The sequence below is a fragment of the Lepidochelys kempii genome, chromosome 6, assembly GCF_965140265.1.
Source record: "Lepidochelys kempii isolate rLepKem1 chromosome 6, rLepKem1.hap2, whole genome shotgun sequence".
NCBI lineage: Eukaryota > Metazoa > Chordata > Testudines > Cheloniidae > Lepidochelys > Lepidochelys kempii.
This window is the reverse complement of record NC_133261.1, coordinates 19,823,160-19,847,965: the sequence shown is the minus strand read 5'-3', so window position 1 is coordinate 19,847,965 and position 24,806 is coordinate 19,823,160. Positions and strand designations below refer to the sequence as shown.

At 42.5% G+C, this 24,806-nt stretch overlaps 1 protein-coding gene across 3 annotated transcripts in view; it reads left to right on the top strand.

The window, feature by feature from the left end:
- LOC140912511 (NACHT, LRR and PYD domains-containing protein 12-like) overlaps positions 1-24,806 on the top strand; it is a 75,081-nt gene that overhangs the window by 14,547 nt on the left and 35,728 nt on the right. For 2 of the 3 annotated variants that reach the window (XM_073347001.1, XM_073347000.1), the window contains 4 exons: positions 11,125-11,429; positions 13,960-13,992; positions 14,458-16,222; positions 18,052-18,141. In XM_073347001.1, coding sequence (XP_073203102.1) covers positions 11,147-11,429; positions 13,960-13,992; positions 14,458-16,222; positions 18,052-18,141 — 2,171 coding nt within the window. In that variant the 5' untranslated portion in view covers positions 11,125-11,146. Of the gene's footprint in view, positions 1-1,246; positions 1,376-7,191; positions 7,381-11,124; positions 11,430-13,959; positions 13,993-14,457; positions 16,223-18,051; positions 18,142-24,806 lie in introns of all 3 variants that reach the window. The other variant, XM_073346999.1, reaches the window with a different exon arrangement.

Below are 24,806 nucleotides of genomic sequence, written 5' to 3'. Positions count from 1 at the left end.
TCTAAAATATAGACTACAGTGAGGACCATTGGAGGGCTCACAAACTATTTAAAGAGATACTACCCTACTCCTGTACACTACAATTACATATACACGACTTGGGCGATCTGAACCAAACCTGTTGGCCAGGGCTATGAACTTCTTGTTCACTCCCCTCCTTTTTACTGTTTCTTCTAATCCTCTTCCTTAGCACAAGGGGCTAGTGGGGCTGCCCTGTCTAGGGCAGGAGGGACAGATAGATTCTGCTTCCTGCTGCCTGCCTCTGGAGCATGAGTGTTGCCTCAAGCATCCATTTAAAAAAAAGCCTTTGCGTGATAGCACTGGAGGAGCTCTCGGGTCTTCAAAGGTGGGATTTGATAGCTGCTTTCAACTACCTGAGAGGGGGTTCCAAAGAGGATGGCTCTAGACTGTTCTCAGTGGTAGCAGATGACAGAACAAGGAGTAATGGTCTCAAGTTTCAGTGGGGGAGGTTTAGGTTGGATATTAGGAAAAACTTTTTCACTAGGAGGGTGGTGAAACACTGGAATGCGTTGCCTAGGGAGGTGGTGGAATCTCCTTCCTTAGAAGTTTTTAAGGTCAGGCTTGACAAAGCTCTGGCTGGGATGATTTAGTTGGGGATTGGTCCTGCTTTGAGCAGGGGGTTGGACTAGATGACCTCCTGAGGTCCCTTCCAACCCTGATATTCTATGATTCTATGAAAGCCATCTCTGGGGCAAAAACAGGCAACTTCTGCTGCTCAAGTCTCCTCCAGAACCTGCCCCTCTCAGGGCCCCAAACCCCCTTTGCTCCTCCTCAAAGGCCTGCCTAAAGCCACCTTGCTGTTGTTCAAATCCCTCCTTGAACTCTTCTCATCCTTCATGCCCACAAAATATCAGTGGTCAGGCAGATGGTGTGATATGACCACCCCTTCCACACTGACCAGTTGGTTTCCTTTTGCTCCCTGTGTCTTTTGCCTTACACTTATACTGTGAACTTCTTGGCTGGTAGCAAAAGAATAACAAAAGAGGGTCGTTGATGTTAAGTGATTTCCGGTTGAAATGAAATAGCTCTAAATAAAGGACTGGCTCCCAACCAGGAGAACTGGTTTATTGGGGAGAGGTTTCCTTGGCAACAGAGTCATTCGGCAAGGGACAGCAGTCACCTTTTGAGGCTGAACAGAGAGTCACCTGACAGAGAGGACTGGGACATTATAAAAATGTCAGAAGCTGTTCTTTTTTATTTCTTTTCTTGGGTCATTTTTCTCCAGCTCAAGAGAAGGGAGGAGTAACCCAGCATGTCAGAGCCGGGTGAGGCAGGGGATACTGCCTATCTTCCTGAACACAGATGGTCTCCCAAGAACTCCCTAGGAAAGGGTGAGCTGCATTTAGGATGTTTGGTATGTTCTATATGGTCTTACTCTCTTGTGCTTTATCTGTTACGTAAAAGAGCAGTGGTGTTAGAATCTGTTCTGTGTCTGTGTGTGTTATAGGCTTTACACTTCCCTCGTGCTTCCTGAGTTAAACTGTACTCCAGAAGGCTCACAGAGGGTGTGTTGAAGCTATGGGGAAGTGTGAACGATCAGCACTGAGCCTCGGATCAGCTAGACAAGGGGTTGCAACACTTAAGGATAGTGTACTAGGCAGAGGGTCTGTGCCCCAAGACTGTGCCTAGGGACCCCAAACACCGGGACCGTGTGAGTCCCATGTCAGGCTCTGGGGGCTAAAAACATGTGGGGGACCCAGCAGCTGGGTTCCCTCAGCAGTGGCCGAGACGGGCTCTTGACTGGGACCTGCAACAAGGTAACACAAGATAGCTGTGATCCAAAGCATGGAGGTATTGGTAAGCAAACATGGAGTCATCAAATCCTGTTAACTAGGGCCAAGATGTTCAAAAACAGGAGCCTGAAGTGAGGTCCCTCCAATAAGAGATCTGAGTTTCAAAAATGCTGAGCTCCCATTGACCTCAGCTGCTGACCTCAGAGACTAGACCAGGGACCAGAGTCTTCATACCTCAACTGCCAGGTCCTTTTTAACTTTTAGGACATGAGATTTAAGATTTCCGCTAACCCTTCCCTAGTGTATCATTTCTCCCCCTTCCATTTTCTCTCTGTTCTTTTCCATCCTTTTTGTCTTCTCTATCAGCAGTTTCAGACTTGGTCAATTTTGGAATTGGCTCAGTTCCATTATATGATTGCTGTAATCAGTTTGGAAGGCTAAAGCAGCCTGAGAATCCCTGCACTGGCGTGAGAGAGAACTGGTGGGAAGAAACTAGTGCAAATGTCAGCTGAAACTGGAGGAGTGAAGTGAAACCCAAAGGTTGAGTGACTGGTTTATGACCAAGTTGTCCGTGTATCCTGCCTGCAGCACTCTGGAGAAGCAAGTATCGTAGAAGTTCCTGTTCTTTTCTGTCATTTTCTTAGAGTTGGTAAATCATTAGAAAATAGGGTTCTATAGAATCATAGAAATGTGGGGCTAGAAGGGACCTCAAAATTATCAAATCCAGCCCTCTGTGCTAAAATAAACCTAGACCATCCCTGACAGGTGTTTGGACAACCGGTTCTTAAAACCTCCAATGTTGGGGATTCCACCACCTCCTTTCAAACCCTATGCCAGAGCTTAACTATCCTTGTCGTTAAAATGTTTCCCCTCATATCTAACCTAAATCTCCCTTGCTGCAGATTAAGCCTATAATTTCTTGTTTTACCTTTAATAGACAGGGAGACCAACTGATCACTGTAATCTTTATAACAGCCCTTAACATATTTGAAAGCTGTCATCAGGTCCCCTCTCAATCTTCGTTTCTCAAATATGCCCATTTTTTTAGGTCAGGTTTTGTAAATCTTTTATCATTTTTGTAGCTCCCCTATGGCCTCTCTCAATTTTTTCCTCATCTTTCTTAAAGTGTGGCGCCCAGAACTGGTCACAGTACTCCAGCTGAGGCCCCACCAGTGTTGTGCAGAGTGGGACAGTTACATCCCATGTCTTACACATGACACCCCTATTAATGCACCCCAGAATGACACGAGCCTTTTTTGCTCATTGTTGAGTCATATTCAGTTTGTGACCCGCTATAACCCCAAGTCTTTTCCAGCTGTATTATCACTGCGCCAGTTACGTCCCATTTTGCAGCTGTACATTTGACTTTTCCTTCCTGAGTGAAGGATTTTGCATGTGTCTTTATTGCATTTCACCTTGCGGGATTCAGACCAATTTTCCAATTTGTCAAAGTCCTTCTGAATTTAAACCTGTTCGCCAAAGTGCTTGCAACCCCTCCCGGCTGGTGTCATCCACAAATTGTATAAGTATACTCTCCACTCCATTATCCAAGTCATTAGTGAAAATACTGAATAATACCAGACCCAGGACAGACTCCTGTAGGACCTCACTAAATACGCCCTCCCAGTTCGACAAATAATCATTGATATCTTTAAGTGTGGTCTTTCAACCCGTTGAGCACACACCCTATAGTAATTTTATCTAGACTGCATTTCCCTAATTTGCTTATGAGAATGTCATGTGCCAAAAACCTTACTAAAAACAAGATATATCACATCTACTGCTTTCACCTATCCACTAGGGGAGTAACCTGAAGGAAATTGGTTTGGCATGATTTAGCATTGTTTGGCATGATGACAAATCTATCCTGGCTGTGTTTTATAAACCTATTATCCTCTAGGTGCTTACAGATTGATTGCTTAATAATTTGTTCCAATTCCCTGGGACCTCTTTGTTTCCCCTTTCAAAGATAGGTACTATGTTTCTTTCTTCAGTCCTCTGGGACCTCACCCATCCTACAGGAATTTTAGAAAGATATTTTCTAGACAGTTCTTCAGCTAGGTCCTTAAGTACACTATGATGGATTACATCAGGCCCTGCTGATTTGAATACATCTAACTTATCTAAATATTCTTTAACTTGTTTTTTCCTTATTTTGGCTTGTTTCTTGCCCCTTGTCAATATTAATTGTGTTGAGTATCTGGTTACTATTAACCTCTTTAATGAAGACTCAAGCAAAATAGTTATTAAACACCTCAGCCTTCTTGATGTCCTCAGTTATTAACTCTCCTTCCCCACTAAGCAGAGGACCTACACTCAGAGTGGTCCCTAGGATATGGTGAATCGGGGCCGTTGCCTAGGGCCCTGTGCTTTGGGGGCCCCCGCGCTAATCATGAGGAGACATGCGGGGAGGTGAGGCGGAGGCGAGCAAGTGGGGTGAGGAGGTGAATGGGGAGATGAGCGGCTAATGTAAATAAAGAACCTCTTTTTGTTGCCTTTTTTGTCCCTTGCTAACAGGACTTATTTTATGCCTTACACTTTCTGCTTTTGTCCCTACATGCTTGTGTTATTCTTTTGAACTCCTCCTTAGGAATTCATCCAGGTTTCCATTTTTTGCAGGATTCCTTTTTGATTTTCAGGTCATTATAGAGTTCCTGATGGAGCCATATTGGCCTCTTACTGTTCTTCCTATATTTCCTTTGCATCAGGATAGTTTGCAGTTGTGTGTTTTAGTATTGTCTCCTTGAGAAACTGACAGCTCTCCTGAATGTCTTTATCCCTTAGATTTTTCTTTCCATGGGACCATTCCTACCAGTTCTCTGCGTTTGTCAGTGTGCTTTTTTAAAAACAAACAAACAAACTCGTCGTCCTTATTCTGCTGCTGTCACTCCTTCCTTTCCTCAAAATCATGAAATTTGTCATTTCATGATCACTTTCACCCAAATTGCCTTCAACCTTCAGATTCACAACCAGTTGCTCCCTTGTGGTCAGAATCATCTCTAAAAAATGGCTGTCTCCGTGGTTACTTCCTCAACTTCCTGAAATAAAAAGTTGTTCCCCATACTCATGTTTTGCCATATTATTTTTCTACCAGATGTTTGGGTAGTTAAGGTCCCCCATTATTGCCAGATCTTGTGTTTTGGATGTTTCTATTGTTTGTTCTAGAAATGCCTCATCCACCTTCTCTTCCTGATTTGGTGGTTTATAGTAAACCCCTATCATGTTATCACCTCTATTTTTTCCCCTTTTACCTTCACCCAGAAACTTTCAACTGGTCTGCACCTCACCTCCTTCTGGACCTCAGAACAACTGTATATGTTCTTGCTGCATAATGCAACACCTCCTCCCTTTTTTCTTGTTTGTCCTTCCTGAACAGACCCCTCTATAGCAGTATTCCCATCATGAGACTTATCCTTCCACATCTATGACCCTATTGTACTTTTCCATGTTCATCCCCTCTGCTCCCAACATCTAGCCTCTGTTAAGGTTGCCTTTTTAATGCTTTTCCTGAATTTTTTTCTAAATACAAATCTAAACTAAATGTTTCAAGTTACTTTTTTCTGAAATGTTTTGGATTTTCCCCACTTTCTGTTTCACAAATTTTTCCAGTAGGAAAACAAAATAAAGTGGCAGGGGATGGGGGAAAGACCCGGGGCTACTTTTTCAAACCTTTTTGCTGTTTAACACAGTAAGAAAGTGTGATGAAGTAAGTTTCCCTCCGCTTTCTCACATTGTCTTACTGTTTTCTAACCTAAGCAGCCATTTGGTATGACTGTAAGAATTAAGGTTGTACAGCTGTTTATGAAGTTTTGGGTGTTAGCAATGTGTTGCAGAAAGAGGGCAGAAGTAAGTAAGAGCTGATACGTTTAATATTGGTGCAGGCAGCGAGCATATAGATGTGTGATTGTTGGCCTGTTGTTCTTAGCTTCTCAATGCTTGAGGAAAGTATTACAGTTGAACAGAGAGCTTCCTTAACTAATAAATGATTTGTTGTGTGTATATACATAATATATATAAAATTACCCTTTAAAAAAAATAGCAGCCAGCTAAACCTGTCATGGGTGAGTCATGGGTGGCCAGCCCTAGTAGTCAGAGCCAAAGTCTGCAGTCACGAGACAGGAGATGAGATGGCAGGGCCAGGACACTGAGACTGGGCTTCACAGGTCTCAGGTAAGCTATTGCCCAGAGGCTGCTAGGTGAAGGGTTGGAACATGGCTGCTCGTCTGAACCTTGCGGACTTGGGATCGGAGCTCATGACAAAATCTGCACATACAAACCCCTACAAAACAGAGAACTGATCAGCGAAGGGAGGCTTCATTGTACCATAAAATCCATACATCCCATCAAGGTCTCGCAGAGTCAGACCCTGTCCCTCCCTAAGGGACTCACTTCACCTCACACATACATGGATACCCAGTGAGACACAGAATTCCTCTCACTCACTCTGGAATCAGAGTAACAGCCGTGTTAGTCTGTATTCGCAAAAAGAAAAGGAGTACTTGTGGCACCTTAGAGACTAACCAATTTATTTGAGCATAAGCTTTCGTGAGCTACAGCTCACTTCATCAGATGCATATCGTGGAAACTGCAGCAGACTTTATATATACACAGAGAATATGAAACAATACCTCCTCCCACCCCACTGTCCTGCTGGTAATAGCTTATCTAAAGTGATCATCAGGTGGGCCATTTCCTATTGTTTCATATTCTCTGTGTATATATAAAGTCTGCTGCAGTTTCCACGATATGCATCTGATGAAGTGAGCTGTAGCTCACGAAAGCTTATGCTCAAATAAATTGGTTAGTCTCTAAGGTGCCACAAGTACTCCTTTTCTTTTCACTCTGGAATGCAACTGCTGAACCCCACCTCCGCAGCCCATATGTGGGGATACTCCTCAGTCTGTCTATGGAGGCTGGTAGGTTTTGGCCCATAAAGTTCAAAGATTAGTATAAAAAATTAAAAGAAGAATCAGATAGTTTAACATTTCTGTCTGAACCCAAGTCCAGGCAAAAATGAAATTAATTAAATAATATTCGATCAGTGTGGTTATCTTTGGTGTAAGATGTAGGGTGTTGATATTGCCGTGTTGTCAAGGGAAGGCGAATTAGCGGGGAGTGAGTAGGGGGCACATAATGATGGATGGTGTGTAGATATTCACGTACTCAGTATGGAATGGTGCAGGGGGGGGTTCTGTCAATCTTAAGAGATTTGCTCTGGAATGACGAAGTTCAGTGACCCTTTAGGGTGGCTTCACTCTGCAGTTTCATACTCCACAATATGTTTTTTAAATGAAACTTTCCTTTGTAGGTTTAAAAGGGGAAAAATAATCAGAAAGACATTCAGTATTCTACTAATAAATTTTATCTTTAAAGTACTGATAGAAATTTGCAACCTTAATTCCAGTTGCTGAACTTTTTTTTTTTTTTTTTTGACTAGGAAAGGGGCAGGGCTAATAGTCTAATAGTGACTAATTTTAAAGACACTGGAAATGCAGAGACCATATATAGACTATGAGAGCACTCCCAGATTTCACCAGATTGCAGAGAACAGTATTCCTCCACTTTAGCATGAAAAAGTTCTAAAAAAAAAAATTCAAGCTAAACAAGCTCTCTTCAGCGCCTCAAGGTGAGTCCACAATGCATAATATTTTTATTGATCTGTCATATGGCTGTCAGCCAGGTTCTCTGAAGAAAGCCAGAGTTTTCTGTGCAGATAGAAAATGGACACACATGTAGAGAGCTCTCTGGTCCCGTGTAGAGACAGAGGGGTATACGTTCAAGATAATATTTGACTGTGATTTCTCTTGTGTGAAAACCTGAAGGGAGAATGTGTGTCATTTGCTCTAGTTTCTGAATCTCTTGTCAGGTCTCTTGTATTTGTGTGTGGGAAAGTGGCAGAAAGAGACACTGTTGGGGAAGAAGTAATGGCCCCTTCTGTGTCTGCAAGTAGAGGGTAGAGCTGGGTGAAGTATTTCATCTGAAACCTTTTTTCACCTAAAAATGCAGATCAGTGTTGGCCAAATCATTTTGCAAATTGATTTTGACACATTTTTTTTGGTTGGGGATAGGGGGTAGCAAACATTATTTATTTATTTTATTTTATTTATTTTGAAAAACTTGAAGTGGTTTGTTTAGGCATTTTGGAAACACAATATTTCAACTTTGCATTTTGAAATGTCTCGGTTTTGGAATTTCCTTTGATTTTTATTTAAAAGGTTAAAAATGAAATAAAAAAAAGAAGGGTTTTGTTGCATCCAAAACAATTTTGTTTTGATTTTACAGAACTGTCACTACACTGAAAAATCAGTTATTTGCACAGCTGTAGTGGAGGGGAGAGGGGATCTGAGAATCCCAGCTCCACAGGGGAAGGAGAAAGCAAAGCTTGCTCTGCAGCATCTTTCTATTTTTGCCCCCAGTCCCACTGATGCCCTTCCACAGAGTTCAAGCTCTCTTATATGGTGAGGGAAAACAGTCCTGGGGTGGGCAGCAGAAATAGACCCTCTTTGTGACATTCTTGTATCTCGATTAAAAAGCCTCCTTTTTTGAACCCTCCTGTCCCATTGAACTCCCTGTTCTTTACCTACATTAATATTACATTAAATCTGCGAATGCCAGACTTGCATGTGGTGTTTCAAGATCACAGCTACTTCACAGGCTGCTGACAGCATGTGCACATTAAAGTTACTCTAAGACCCTTAGCTTCTGAACTTGGCCCACAAAATGCTGCTCCATGTCACACCCTCTCTCAGCCGCGTTTTGCAAATGCTCATTGAATAACAACATGGGGTTTGAATATTTTCTGTTAATATTTTTAGTGGGTCAAGAAAATGTATGATAATAAAACTATCTTTGTGACTTTTTTCTTGCAAAATGTTTTCAGAAATAACACAAAAGAATAAAAGAAATATGGGAGAGATAGGACACCATAATCAGAAAGGAAAAACATACAGTAAAAATTATGAAACAGAATAAGAATTAGGTACCAGAAACAATAAGGAAGCCCAAATTACATCAGGAGAAGACTTTCATATCCATATCATATAGTAAAGCAAAGTGGTTAAATTCATCTGGTGGCTTATGGGACGTGGGGGATAGTTTTGTTCAAATGCTGAAAAGTGGAGCCAAATTGTTGAGAAATAACTAGGACTCAAATTGCCTGTTTATTGGTAAGATTCTTCATAAAACTAAATGAGCCTGCAGCATTGTTTAATCAAATAATTGTGTCTGGAGACTTGTTCTCTTACTAACATGCAGCTAAGGAGAATTTTGTTGCTCTCGGGAGATTAGGCACAAGCTTAGAGTGGTCTAGGGTGAAATTCTGGCCCCATTCAAGTCAATGGGAATCTTGCCTTTGACTTCAATGGATCAGAATTCATCTGTGGTTCATACTCCCGGTCACAGGGTGGCACAGTAATATCACAAAGAAGTCCAGCTGCAATCTGGATCCAATGATTTCAAAGATTAAGTCAAGGGTAGTTATGTAAACATTTGCCACATTCAGACACTTTTCTGAATGGAACTCCCTCTTCCCCCCCCCACCCCTCTCCACTGAGCTGCTTTAATTATTTTAAGAGCCAGTGAGGCATCACTGGAATAGCAGCTTACAGTGAGTTACTTTCAGAGGAATGCATACAGGGGAAGTGATGGCTCTTGTACACGTCTGGGATCACTCATCCAGAATTTTGCTGAAGTTCTTTTCCCATTTTAACGTATTGCCACTTTTTCTTTCCATACCAGCGTTTGTGCTTACTATGGAGAAACTGGAAATTACACAGTTTAGGATAAGGTTTTCAAGAGTGACTCATAATTCTGGGTGCACAGCATGAAACACTGAAAACTGGGGATTTTTCAAGTGCCGAACACTCACCCCCTGAAAATCAGGCCCCTTTAAGGTGTCTCAATTTAGGCACCCCAAGTCACTGGTCACTAATGAAAATCTTGTTCTCAGAGCCAAAAATACAGGATATTACAATTTCCACGTTGGTAAAAGGTCTCTAGAAACCCTTTACATCCTGACTATTATGTGCATAGATTCAACTGTAGACAGGGCACAATCAGGATCTAAAATATTTCCATTCTTAAATACATGACTGTTCTGCTGAGAGAATGGTCACATTTGCGCAAATGGTTTTTTTTAAGCTTCTTTTCTTTCAAAGCTTGATCCTCCCTAGAACAAATGTCTCCCCCAGTATAATCTGACTTTCTGTGACTAAGCATTTCAGCACAACAGTGTCTGTGGAAGGAGGTGGGAGTAACTCAGGAAAAGCACTGAGGTTTTGCTTAGATTTCTTACATTTGCTTAGACTCTGTGGTTCTGCTTAGATTTCTTCACCATTTGTCTTAATTTTCGGTTGTTAAACCGTTTTCCTTTTTTTCCTTCTGTTCATTTTTTATGGCTCCTGTTTGCTGATAGCCAAATTAATGATTCTTTTGCAACTCTGCTGAAAACTCTATTGTAAATTCTATTTAAAAAATTGGCCTCCAGTTTTGCCCCCTAATCAATTAGGGGCTCAGTTTTTGGGAGTGCAAATATTCATGGGGTTCAGTGTTGGCATTTAGAAGTCTCTCTGATTTGTGGGCACCATCAGCAAGTCAGTCAGCAGAGGGCACAATAGTGCAAAGGAACCTGTATGTGTGTAATGGTGACCCCATCTTAGGCTCGGGGCCTGTCACCTGTTGTGCCTACAATGATTTGCACCAACAAAACTGCACCTGCTACTGATCGCAGGTAGAAAAATGGACGCTGTTTTTAAACCTGTGGCCCTAAGCCTCTAGCTAGTAGAACTGATGTAATTAGGTGCATGGGGATAATTCTTATTTAGTTAAGCATTTGTCATATTTTCAATCAATGGCTTTTCAGGGATCTGTCAGACTTTCCTTTGTTCATAAATTCAGTAAGATGTTTCTAGAGATTTGGTGAACAACAATTCACCCCCAAAACTTGGTTAAATTTTTAGAGCTATATTCTGCCCCCTTTATTCACCCCGAGTATACCTTACCCACATGTAGTCCCACTGAAATCAACATGAGTAAAGATGGCAGAATATGGCCCAGAACACTCAGAACAACTGGGCTGTAGTCACACAAGTCTGACTGAATGCGGGTGCAGCATGGTGTCCAAACCGCTTATGACACAGTTATGGCCTGTGAGTTAGATGAGTATGATTATCCCCATTTACAGATGGGAAAATAGAGGCACAGAGAGACAAAGTGAGCTGTCCAGTGTTTCATTTGTGAGGAAAACAACAGAGGAGTTATGAGCCCCCATGATTTACTCTCATTACTATACTACACTTCTGTCTTCTACATAGGGAAAATTGCTGTTATACCCCATTAATTATGAATAACAGGATTTTATTTTGTGTGTTAGTTTCCTTTCCTGATACCCAGTGATGGAAAACAGAAGCAGCAGGATCAGTGACCTGCTCATACATGCCCTCAACAACCTCTCTCAGGAAGAGTTCAAAAGATTTAAAGACAAATTATCACACTGTGACTTTGAGGGGAAAGGTAACATCCCCCGAGGTCGGATGGAGAATGCTGATGCAATAGATACGAAGAACCTCCTGATGGCATTCTATGGTGGAGACGCTGCAGTAGATGTGACCATAGAAGTTTTCAGTCACCTCAATCTCAGAGAAGCTTCTGCTAACCTCAGAGAAGAAAGAAAGAACGGTAAGAAACCTAAAGTTCCTATAAAACCTGGGAGTCTCCCCAAGGAATCTGCAACAAGAACAGAAGGAGAAACAGGCTGATGGGAGGAATGACAAATTCTAAATCCTAGCAGAAAGCCAGGGGAACTCAGAGCAGAGATGCTCACAGTGGGCCAGATTCTCTGACCTGCTCCACTGCCTTTTTTCTACTCAGCGGGCACAAGGGGAGCAGAGTCAGCCTGTAACTCTCCCTCTGAGGAAATCCCCATGAGTGTAGAGCCAACAGAGCGGTGCAGAGGGAGTGTCCCTACAGAGAGAGGTGGGGAGGAGGAATGACTGGAGTGCATCCCCGTCTGGGGGGCCATTTCTTGGGGTCCAGTGGCAGCTGATGCAAGTTAGAACAGCCCCCAGGCAGCTCTAACCTATGCTGGGGCTGGGACAGAGAATCAATGATCTGTAATTGGAAACTGATCACAAAAGAGAATCTGACCCAGCATATTCTCAGTAAACAGCTGAATGGGACCTTTCTAGGATTCCAGGCAGGGACTTTATCTTCCAGGCTCTATTTAATTGAAGAAACAAATTTAGTGGAAAACAAACTGTTGAGTGGGCAGCAAACCTAGGGAGCTGCAGTTCAAAGGCCTCCAGCTGCTTTTAAGTGTCCCACAAGAGAGCGAAGTCCGGTTCATGCAATCAGGGTGGTGCTGGCCTAGGGCATCTATGACACCACCTTCACGGTCCTCGAGACTTGTCTACACTTAAAGTATATCAGTTTAAGGAAGGTCTGAATTTAAATTGGAGTAGCTGTTCCCGAATAACTCCATGTGTGGACACTCTTATTCCAGAATAAGAGTGCCTTTTTTCCAGTTTAGCTTAATCCACTTTCAACATATATTAAGCTAACTGGGAGTAAGAGCATCCACATGTGGAGTTGTTATTCCAGAATAACTCCAGATGTAGACAACCCTTCAGACAGTGGTTAATGAAGTGCATGGCTGCTTGTACAGTCTCACACGTACAGTTTTAAGAGTATAGACTGGCACAGGTGTGGTTAGCTGAGTCCCATCCTCAAATCCCATCCTCAAAGTTAGGTCTTGTAGAATTAGCACCTCCTTTACTCAGTTTCTAGGTGTGGGGAAAAGTGGACCATATCCAGTCCATTTGAGTGTTCAGGGCTTTTGATGTCCAGATTTTTCCAGGCCTTGAAAGAACCAATTCTAAGCTGCTGAGAGATTTGAAATAAGAAAAACACGTAAGGTGCCATTTTAGTTTTTACACCATGCTTTAAAACCTTTCATTTTTGTATGTAGAGGCCTCTTCAGCTCATAGTTTAAAAACCTTTGCCTCAGGTTGGTCTTGATTGACCAGTCTTTTGGATGGGAGCCAAACACTCTAGCCAGCTGAGCAGCTATGGCCAGTATCCCATCCTTATTTCAACCCCTTAAACTGTCTTACATATAATTTACCTGAGACATTGCTCTGTTTGAATTGTTTGGGGTCTCCTGGTCAGCTCCAGAGTGTCAAACCTCAGTTGTGCCCAAGGGCTGGGCTCATGCTTTGTCTCTGCACTGTCCTTGTGATGACATTCATCATCTGTTACCATGGCTGTGCAGCTCTCATGGCTTGGTTGTAGTGTATCAAACACCGGTTGTGCCAAAGGCAGATGTGTTTCTTCAGTTCTCACTGTCTCGCTCATATAACATCTCTTTACGAGCTCCTTGGCTATGGGTGGTGGCAAGATCCGATTCAAGGTGCCCCCATCTTTATCCCATGGTCCACGTCAATTGGCACATCCTCTTTTATACAATGGTTGACAATGCTGCAAAAGCTGTCCCCCTTGTCCACAGCCTGTGGGTCCAGTCTTTATCTCTGACTCATTGCCTGTAGACAAAAAGTATTGCAAAGGCTAGATACCTCCTAGAATCATAGGGCTAAAAGGGACTGCCAGGGTCATCTAGTCTAACCCCCTGCCAAGAGCAAAGAGTGAGCATCATTCTTAGCACCTCCTGACAAGACTGATGCTGTTAGAAAGAAAATCAACTGTCTCCTTCTGAAGGGACAGCTTGTGAGCAAGGTGGCCTCCTGGTATTTGCAGGCTTCTTTTGAAATGTTTTTTTCTCTATCAGCCATTATGTATTTTCAGTGTGTATTTAACGTAATTTTTGTATTTTCTTTGTAGTTTGCAAAATAAACCAAGTAAAGTAATAATGGTAAATATTTTCTACAAAACTATTTAAGATATGTTGAAACTTAAGGAGAACCTTTGGTTTGCATTTCCTGCCCCATAATTACTAAACTGTAGCTTCCCCTAATATTTCAAGGCTATTTTCGTATATTAAATCCATGTTTAACCGTTTTCATAACATTACTCTCCATTATTGAAAGCACAATAAAAGCAGATACACTCGTACTCCTATATACCGATACCTTAAATTTGACAAATTCTTATTCCTGCAGAGACTACTAACTGGATGAATTGCCCCATCTTCCTTAACTGCATGCCACACTGTGATTCTGTTACACTAACATTCATCTGCAAATTTCTCTTGCAGCTTTTTGTCCTAAACAAACACCTGGAAGACCAGGTATGTGACATTCTAATAGAAAATTGTGTTGATTACAGGCATTAGATGTTTTGTTTACCACTAGAAATAAGAAATAACACCTCAGCCTGTGTAGTCTTATTACATCAGACTGTGTACTCGGGGGAGGCAGTGAGGTACCCCACACTTCCGGTTATCTGAACACCCAGTTATCCAACCGCCCAGTTATCCGAACATTTCAGATGTCCTGCAGGCCATTCGGATAAAGAGAATTCTATTGTAGTGCATGGTAGATCCTACAGCTTTTACTCACATGACTAATTTCAATGGGACAATTTATAATCAGGCCCATAGTTAATTGATTTTGGGATACTTAGTGCTGGAAGTTGCAGTATAATCTTAAAGTAGCATTATTATTGTTTAAATAGCTGTACTGTAACATTAGTGGTAAGTCTTTCTTCTGAATTTCTGATTCCATATTTCTAATGCTTCATGTCACTACCTTAGATTACAGGGTGAAATATAGAGAACACATACAAAACAAGTACAGAATAATAAAAGACTTGAACTCTCGTCTTGGTGAGAACGTGACTCTAAACAACAGATACACAAAGCTGATTATTGTAAAGAAACATTGTCACAAAAAGGAAAGAGAACATGAAATAATGACCTTGGGATGGAGACATGAAGAAATAATGACTAAGCGAGCTAGTTCTATCACCCTGGGTAATTTATTTAAATGTGATGAAGATGGACAAACACCACAAATTGTTGTGCTGCTAGGAGCTGCAGGGATTGGAAAAACAATGACAGCAAGAAAGATTATGTTTGACTGGGCAGCTGGAGAGCTTTATAAAGAAAAGTTTGATTATGCTTTCTACATAAATTGTAGGGAAGTGAACTTTGGCAGTGAGCAAGGAAGAATTGCTGATTTGATTTTAAAGAATTGTCCTAATAAAAATGCACCAGTTGAAGAGATTTTGATAAATCCAGAGAAACTCCTGTTTATAATTGATGGTTTTGATGAATTGAGATTTTCCTTGGATCAGCCAGAAGACAGTCTATGCTCTGATCCCTGTGAGAAGCAGCCAATGGAAATTACATTGAGCAGTTTAGTTCGGAAAACTGTTCTTTTTGAATCCTATGTAATAATCACTACGAGACCAACTGCTCTGGAGAAACTCAGACAGTGTTTGGAATGTGCACGTTATGCAGAGATCTTGGGGTTTTCTGCAGCTGAGCGGGAGGAATATTTCCACAAGTTTTTTGGGAATGAAGAAAAAGCAAGAAAGGCCTTTAACTTTGTCAAAGAAAATGAAATGCTCTTCACCATGTGCTTTGTCCCCATTGTATGTTGGATAATTTGCACGGTTCTGAAACAACAGATGGAAGCAGGTGAAGATCTTGCACAAACATCCAAAACAATCACTGGTGTATATATGCTCTATCTTTTCAGTTTATTAAAGGGTCACAGCAGCAATTCAAAGAAGCACACACCAGCTAACTTGAAGGGACTTTGCTCCTTGGCTGCAGATGGAATCTGGAGGCAGAAAATACTCTTTGGGGAAGAAGAAATCAAGAAGCACGGCTTAGATGTATCTGACTCTCTCTTTCTGAATGAGAACATGTTTCAAAAAGATATTGACTGTGAGTGTGTCTACAGCTTCATTCACTTGAGTTTTCAAGAGTTTTTTGCAGCTTTGTTTTACGTGTTGGAGAAAGAAGAAACAACAACCGTGGAAGATTCAGGAAGTGCTATGAACAATGTGAAAAAATTGTTAGAAAACTATGGAAAATCTAGGAATTACTTAATGTTAACAGTGCGATTCTTGTTTGGTCTCTTAAATGAAGAGAGAATGGAGGACATGGAGAAAAAACTTAGCTGCAAAATTTCTCCCAAAATTAAACCAGATTTACTACAGTGGGTTAAAACAAAACCAAAAATATCGTCTTTGTCCCTGGAGTCTGAGGAGCTGTTCTTGGAGCCTGATGAGGAGTTGTCATCCTTTAAACGTAATGCTGAGATGATTTATCAGCTTGAGGAGTTTCACTGTTTGTATGAAATTCAAGAAGAGAGTTTTGTGCAAAGTGCACTCAATCGCTTCACTGAGCTGTATTTAGCTGAATATAATTTTACCAAAATGGACCAAGTGGCTCTTTCATTCTGTCTAAAAAACTGTCGGAAGCTGGAGATGCTCTATCTAAATCTGTGCATGTTTGGATTTGAAGACCCGAATGAAGATTCCCTACGGCCACCCAAGCAGCCACGTTTGTAAGTAGTGTCTGAGATGGAAACACGCCTACATAATTTCTTAAGTAGAGAAACATACATTGTGGAGGGAGAAGGTCATTTAAAAAGGAAAGATGGCAGCAGTACGAGTGACAAAGGTCTTACGGCTGAACTTCAGATCAATGGGAGAATCTGGGCAGTCAGGTGACATGTCAATGAGGCATTAAGTACCAAAGCACCAAAGTACGGTGATTTCAACCGTAAAACTGAAAGGACCTTGTGGAGGTGTGTGTGTGTGACTTTCTGTTCCCTCAGCTGGAATGACACTTGTGAGCCCTGCTGCCTCCTGTTTCCAAGGAGGCCAGGAAGATGGCACTGCTCTGGGGCTGCAGAGAGTCACCCTCTCAACCACATTAAGGTGTTCACTGAAGAAACACAACTGCTTAAGCTGGGTGCCCAAATAGTGACATTCAGGGCAAGGCACAAAAAGGATCTTTAAAATCTGAGTTACACAAGTTACTGTTAAGTGGAAGAGGGAGGGGGAAAAGCAGAAACATCCCCACACACCTATCCTTTTCTTCACCTCATGTGGAGGGTCAATAATCTCCTCCTCCTCCACCCCTGTAGGCCTCTCACCCCCGCAGGGGTGCTCCTTCTGACCCAGGCCAAACACTCCAGGAAGGTCCCACTCCCTCCCATGTCAACCTCTGTCTCAGTAAGGGGATTCACATCTGCATAAGCTTGTCCCCTGCCACAGAGATGGGACACTGGAAAAGGGTGCCGGAATCAGAAGAGGGCCAATTCACTGAACATGTGTTAACTGATGACAGAAAAAAAATCTGCCCCATATTTTCAGTGCATGCTGCACTTTGCGCAAAATATGTGAGGGCAAGAGTGAGGTGATTATGGGTGGCTGGGAACAGGGAATGCAGATTGGTTCTAGAGTAGCAGCCGTGTTAGTCTGTATCCGTAAAAAGAAAAGGAGTACTTGTGGCACCTTAGAGGCTAACAAATTTATTAGAGCATAAGCTTTAGCTCACTTCATCTATTTTTCTGGATTCATGTCTTCAAGCTGGTAGACTTTTACCAGCCCCGAAAAAAACAGTGCAATGCTCGAGTCCATTTCAAGCCCTTCTGTTTTATACCGGTTCTTATAGCATGCTCATCACTATCATCTGAGGGATTGCCAGTAGCATGCTCATCACTATCATCTGAGGGATTGCCAGCATTAAGACATGAGACACTGTCAGGTGGTGTTTGTTCTCTCATCCTCTCCTCAGAGGGAGAAATGTGTGCAGCAGGGGTGAAAGTAATGTAAAAGACTTACTGGTATGGGGACCTGACTCTGGGATCCTGGAAGGGGTGGGGCCTCGGGCAGAAGGGGTTGGACTGGGGGAGTCAGCCTCTCCCAGCCAGCCCTTCCACGCTGCCCAACCTGCACCACCTGGGGCTCCGGCGGTGATTTAAAGCAGCAGCAGCTGCCCCGTTTGCTCCCCCATGTCCGTGGCCCTGGGGAGGGAGAGGTGGCAAAAGGGGCAGTGACGTTAAAGTGCTGCCATGGCAGTGTTTTAACGTCGGCTGTGTACGGGCCGGTACCGGCGGCCACTTCTTACCGGTGCGCCGTACTGGCCCGTACCATCCCACTTTCACCTGTGATGTGCAGTGTCATATTTTGCTTGTGTGTGTGTGTGTGTGTGTGTGTGTGTGTGACCATGGGATGGCTCCCTTGTGAATCCCACTCACAGACTCATGGAGTAACTCATATGCAGTGTATGATTACGCCATCTGAGAGGATATTATCATGTTCAGGAAAGAGAAGTAAAATCTGTTTCCAGAGATCAACATAGAAAATTTCTATTCTCTCTTTTTAGGGAACAGCATTGGGATGAGCCGACACGTTCACCTATTTACCTGCTCTGTCAAGCATTGAAGGATCCAAACTGTAAATTAAAGAAACTAAAGTAAGACGCTTTTTTTTCCTTTTCAAAACCCTCCTATTATTGCTGTTATCCCAGAAGTTCTACAGCACCGTAGCTCTCCTGACCCTGTCTGCTGTAGTGACTACATAGAATTGTTTAGGTGCTCAGGAATATAAATTTCCATTTACCGTATACTCCCTATTGCCCAAATAGCTTGGGGGACACAGATTTTATATGGATAATTGGGAGTTTGGATAGTCAGGAGGCAGGGGCATGTCCCCTCTCATTCACTTCCATGACAGTGGGGCCGTAGAGAGCTCCCTGCGCTGCCTCCTACGCTGATCCCTGCAGGAGCAAGGTGCGGCGGCTGGAGTGGTCTTCAGGGGGTAGAACAGACAGCCCCAGCCAAGACTGCTCTGCCCTGCCAGCACCACAGCCTTCTTGCACTTGTGTAACGCCGACAGACCCTGGTTGCCAGTGGGCAGGATCGAACCGGGGACCTCTGGAGCTTAGTGCATGAGCCTCTACAGCATGAGCTAAAAGCCAACTGCCTGTTAGCTACGGCTGTAGAGCAGACTCATTTTATCTCTCTCTCGCTCTAAGTGGACTTGGTGCCACTAGATGGGACAGAACACCACACCCAGGAGGTGTGTGGGTTGCACTTGCACCTGCAGAAATCACCTGCAGGGAAGGCTATGGTTCTGGTGGGGCAGAGCAGAGTCCTGGTCTGGGTTCTCTGCTGTCACACACCAAGGTGTAGGTGGTGCAACCTAGTGGGCGGAGCAGGAGTCTGGCCTAGTGGTTGGAGCAGAATCAGAGGGCAGAACCAGAGTTGTGGTCAGGAGACAAGCCGGTGGTCAGAGTCAGGGGTCAGAACAGAACCAAAGGGCAGAGCTCGAGTTGTGGTCAGGAGACCAGCCGGTGTCAGAGTTAGGACTCAGGAGTTCAGAGACAGGCAGGAGCTTGGCTGGAGTGGAGCAGGCAGAGGCTGGACAGGAGGGAGGTCTGGTGCCAATGTAGGTGTGGAACGCATTAAGCAGCCACTGTACTGTTCTTGCTACAGGCTTCAATGATGATCTGTTGGCTCTTTTGATCAGTCGCACTGTCACTTAGTGAGGGTTTATTGGTCCCAGCTGAGCTCATTGGGTTGCTAGGCAACCAAGCCTGGAGGCGGTTTTGTTCATGACATCTGCTCTGCCCTGCTGGGACTGCAGCCTCCCCTCCACACCTTGCACGCGCAGGTGTCACCAGCCCAGTGGCAGTGCAGGGAGCCCTCTGCAGCTCCGTTGGCATGGCCCCGCTCGCTCACTCCCATGACAGCAGGGCTGCAGAGGGCTCTCTGCGATGCTGCAGGGCTGGTGACAGCCGATCCCTGCAGGCCCAAGGTCTCTGCTCTAGTCCATATTATCCAAATCCCTACCTTGTCCCCTAACATGAGATGCGTGCTGCAGAGGGTATGTGTCCTCCAGCATGAGGTATGTGAGACAAGAGCTGTGAGAAACACGTAGCCAGGATGATGGGCACATTTAGGTGAAAGTTCAAGATGCTCCTGGGAATGAATCTCAGAGGAGTCTATACTATGACCTTAGCTTTGTAATGTCTGGTAAGGTGGATCAGTGAGTAGAGTCTGAGACTCATTTGCTATCTGAGTTACAGTCATGCTCAGTAGGAAAATGATCTTCCACGTAAGAAAATTAAGCTCAAGTTGAAACGAATGCTTCAAAAGGAGCTTATGACACAGGAGCTGTTTAATGGGTGTTCAGAAGTGTCAATCCCCATATGAACCAGAGGATAACGACTGCAGAGACACTTTGTCTGCTTCCTGATAGGCTGGAATGGCTGACAAATGCCCCTGGATGGAGTTAGTCTTTAGTGTAGACTCAGATGAAGGAGTCAGTCAAGCTGTTTTTCTGTGGCGCAAATACAGGGGTCCCATGGACATGTCTGCATCCCACCAGAAACCCTTTTCACTGGACATTATCGGTACTTCTCATAGTTGGCTGATACGATTCCAGGAAGACATAAGCCATGTGCTCTTGTCTATGGCCCTGTACTCTGTCCGGAGCCAAGCTGTCACGGAGAGGGCTCCAGCGTAGGATGGAGCAAGGTGTCTTCATTTTACATGATGATCCAAGACTAGACTCTCAGCCTGATGGGATCATCTGCACCACAGCTGAGAGCCGTACCTGTCCTGGCCAGTGTGAGGCTCTGAGGATTGTAGAACCCTTGTCTCTTCTGAGATGTGCCAGTGCTTTTGTTATAATGGGCTGGAATCAAGGTATGCAGGAGCATCCTTCTCCAGGGATAGAGAAGACATCCCTTGCTAGCACTCTTCTCGGGACTATAGATTCATAGATTCTATGATTCCATAACGGACCACTGTCATCCAGACTGACCTCGTCTAGAACACAGGCCATAGAACTTCCCCTAGACCATATCTTTTAGAAAAACATCCATCTTGATTTTAACATTGCCAGTGAATGGAGAATCCACCATGACTCTTCCTAAATTGTTCCAATGGTTAATTACTCTCACTTAACATGTATGCCTCATATCCAGTCTGAATTTGTCTAGCTTCAGTGTCCAGCAATTGGATCCTATTATACCTTCCTCTGCTAGATTGAAGAGCCCATTATAAAATATTTGTACGCCATGTAGGTACTTATAGACTGTGATCAAGTCACCCTTTAAACTTCTCTTTGTTAAACTAAAATGATTGAGCTCCTTGAATCTATCACTATAAGACAGGTTTTCTAATCCGTTAATCATTCTCATGGATCTTCTCTGAACCCACTCCAATTTATCAACATCTTTCTTCAATTGTGGACACCTGAACTGGACACAATATCACACAAGAGCCTCATACAGAGGTAAAATAACCTCTATACTCCTGCTTGAGATTCTTTTCGTTATGCATCCAAGGATCACATTAGCTCTTTTGACCACAGCGTTGCACTGGGAGATCATATTCAGCTGATTATCAACCACTATCCCTGAATCTTTTTCAGAGTCATTGCTTCCAAGAACAAAGTCTCCCATTCTATAAGTATGACCTACATTCTTTGTTTCTAGATGTATACATTTACATTTGGCCTTATTAAAACGTATATTTGTTTGCTTGCATCCAGCTTACCAGGCGATCCACTGTGTATCAATGACCGGTCCTCTTCATTATTTACCACTTCCCCAATTTTTGTGCCATCTGCAAACTTTATCAGAAATGATTTTTTGTTTTATTCCAGGTCATTGATAAAAATGTTAAATAGCATAAGGTCAAGAACTGCTTCCTATGAGACCCCACTAGAAATACACCTCAGTGATGACTCCCCATTTACAGTTACGTTTTAAGACCTACCAGTTAGCTAGTTTTTAATCCATTTTAATGTGTGCCGTGTTAATTTTGTATCATTCTAATCAAAATGTCTTGCAGTAGCAAGTGAAATGCCTTGCAGAAGTCTACGTATATTACATCAGTACTGTTCCTTTATCAATCAAATCTGTAATCTCATCATAAAGAGATATCAAATTAGTTTGACAGGACATATTTTTCATAGAACCATACTGATTGGCACTAAACTGTATTTCTCTTCTATAATTCTTTATTAATCAAGTCCCAGATCAGCCACTCCATTAACTTGCCTGGGATCAATGTCAGGCTGACAAACCTATAATTACCTGGTTCATTCCATTTACCCTTTTAAATATTGGCACAATACTAGCTTTCCTCCAGCCTTCTGGAACTTCCCCACTGTTCCAAGACTTACTGAAAACCAACTTTAATGGCCCAGTGAGCTCCTCAGTCAGCTCTTTAAAATCTCGGTGAGCATGGGGGCATGGCTCAAACAATAAACAAGATAGTGGTTTAATCTATCTCTCCGCAATAAACTGGGGAGAAATTAAAACAATTTAAGAAGATAAAAAGAACTAAGACAAACTGAATCCACAGATCTGTGCCCTAAATATGAATAACCCCTCTTGGAGCCAGTTTTAAACAGAAGGCTGAAGGAAGCTGGATAGCTCCCAATCTCAGAGAGCTGACTCTGAGGGAGAATCAGAATCCAGAGCCCTCAGCCTGCAGAATATATTAATAATTACTATGCAAATATGGAGATGTTGAACTGGACCCTCATTATCCTGTAAAAAGACAGAGGATGAGTGCAATGAGATTTAAAAAAATAATAATTAAAATTGTACTATTGTGTCCAGGGGAGGAAGTGTGTCATCAGTGGCCATTTTGGAAAGGTCAGACAAACAAAGGGGAAGTGTGGTGGCAGCCATCTTGAGAGAGGTGTAACAAGCAGGAAGGAAAGACAAGAAGATGTAGATGTCTGGGAAAGGAAAGATCTCCTGTGTACAAACATCTGACTCCCCCAAAACAAAGACATGGCCATAAAAAGTAGTAACGGCCCTTCAGCAAACAAACTGTGGAGAAGCACCAGTCACTAAGGCTGATCTGAAGGACCTGCTGTTAGAAATCAAAGGAATGAATAAGGGAATGAGGGAAAAGTAATGCAGGCTTACATTAAAGAGATAAAAATAAAATTAATGATAAACTAACAGATGTGGAAATAGGATTAAATGAACAATCCAACGGAATTACTAATCTAGATTGAAGAATCCAAATAATTGAAAAAAAAAAAAGAACAAGAAATAGAATTGAAGCTGCAGGACATGAAAATTAGAGAATGCAGGAATAGCATAAGGATTAAAGGTTTTCCAGAGGAGACTCAAGGGAGAAATCTGCTGGACACATTGGTCGATATTTTTCATACCATTAATACTGGGTAATAAAGATGCATTCATACTGAGAGGGCTCACAGATCTCTTTTCCCCAGACCCCAAGCAGGCTCCAGACCAGAGATAGGGTTGTCCATCTACACTGCTATCAAGACAAGGATAAAATACTGAGGGTGATGAGGGAGAGAGCTGAATCACTGATGATTCTTAATCAGCCCATACAAATGTTCTCAGATCTAGCAACAGCAACCCTTAGAAAGTGAAGAGAATTTACTAGGTGACCACAATTCTTAGAGAGAACAATATAAGATACAAGAGGGGTTTCCCATTTAGATTGGCCTTTAGATGGAAAAGCAGATATCTGTCTCAGGTCCAAAAGAGAGGAAACCAGTACTTATGGATATGGGTACAGGCAAATCAGCTCAAGAACAATCTGAAGGGGATGAAGGGCATCGGTCCTCCAGGTTGCCAAGAATCAGTGAGATCAAAGAGACCAAAATAGCTCAAAAAGATGCATCATTAAGACAACTGGACAGACATGAGAGCAAAGTAAAAAGTCCACATCCCAAAGAACACAATCAGTATTTCAAGACATTACAATAAATAATGGATATTATATCCATGTGGTTATAGTGACAAAGGGTTAGAGTTAAATGGAAGCTGCATGCAGGATAGTTTACTCTGTGTGGATACAGTATCCTTAATGGTTATAAGATTATAGTTTTTTTAATGTTGTGATTTATATTTATATTGTATAAACAAAAATTAATAACAAAATAGCAGGAGACCTAGATCTGCCTTATTGAAGTCAGTTTGACTTTAAAGTAATCACAAACATTCCAAAATTTACATTAATTGGAAATGGATCATCTATGGTGGAATATTTTAAGAATAAATTAACTCAAAGATAGCATTATAATCTCAGAATGCTCAATATTACAAAGGTGTTTGATAAGATTATATAAGGCTTGGTTCTTGAAACATTAAAAAAAGAAAGAAAAGAAAACCTCCCTTCAGCAGGGAGCTAACATGCCCCCGAGGACATAAGGAAAGTCTGGATTCTCGCTGATAAAGTATCAGGGGTAGCCATGTTAGTCTGGATCTATAAAAGCAGCAAAGAGTCCTGTGGCACCTTATAGACTAACAGACATATTGGAGCATAAGCTTTCGTGGGTGAATACCCACTTCTTCGGATGCATCCGACAAAGTGGGTATTCACCCACGAAAGCTTATGCTCTAATACGTCTGTTAGTCTATAAGGTGCCACAGGGCTCTTTGCTGCTTTCACTGATAAAGGGGACCAGATGACAGTGGGAGAATGCATAGGGAGGGGAATGAGAGGGAAACAGAGGATAAGAGAACAGAAACATGTTAAATACTGTTATATGTTTCAACAGAAAAATTATACTAAAAACTTGGGGAGCAGAATTGAAAATTATAGTAAATCAGATGCAGAGTCAAGGTACACTAATACAGGTGTTAAAAAAAGGAAAAGTGATGTATGTGAATCTTAAAATGACTACGTGTAGGATGTGAACTCTATCTAAAATATCTTACTTAAAGAACAGGCACAAATGTAATGGGGACATGGCATCTGGCTGGGGTAATATACTGGGTGAGAACAGGCTTGGGAGTTATAGGTGAGTTTATTGTGCAATGATTGTTAATGTTAAGGGGGATGAACAGTCCAACAAAAAGGAGAAGCGTATTCTGCTCACTGAAAAAAAGATTTTCCTAGTGTAATCTAGTTACAGGAAACACACTTGAAGAAAAATTATGATAAATAATAAACTACCTTGTCTCCCCAGGGCAATCTAATAGAAGAAGGATGGCAATATTCTTTGCTAAATGCTTCCATTTTATTTTTTCAGCACAACTCATAGATACAGAAGGCAGATAAATTTTAATTCAGGGGCCCTTGAAAGATAAACTTCTCACATTAGCCAGGTTTCAGAGTAACAGCCGTGTTA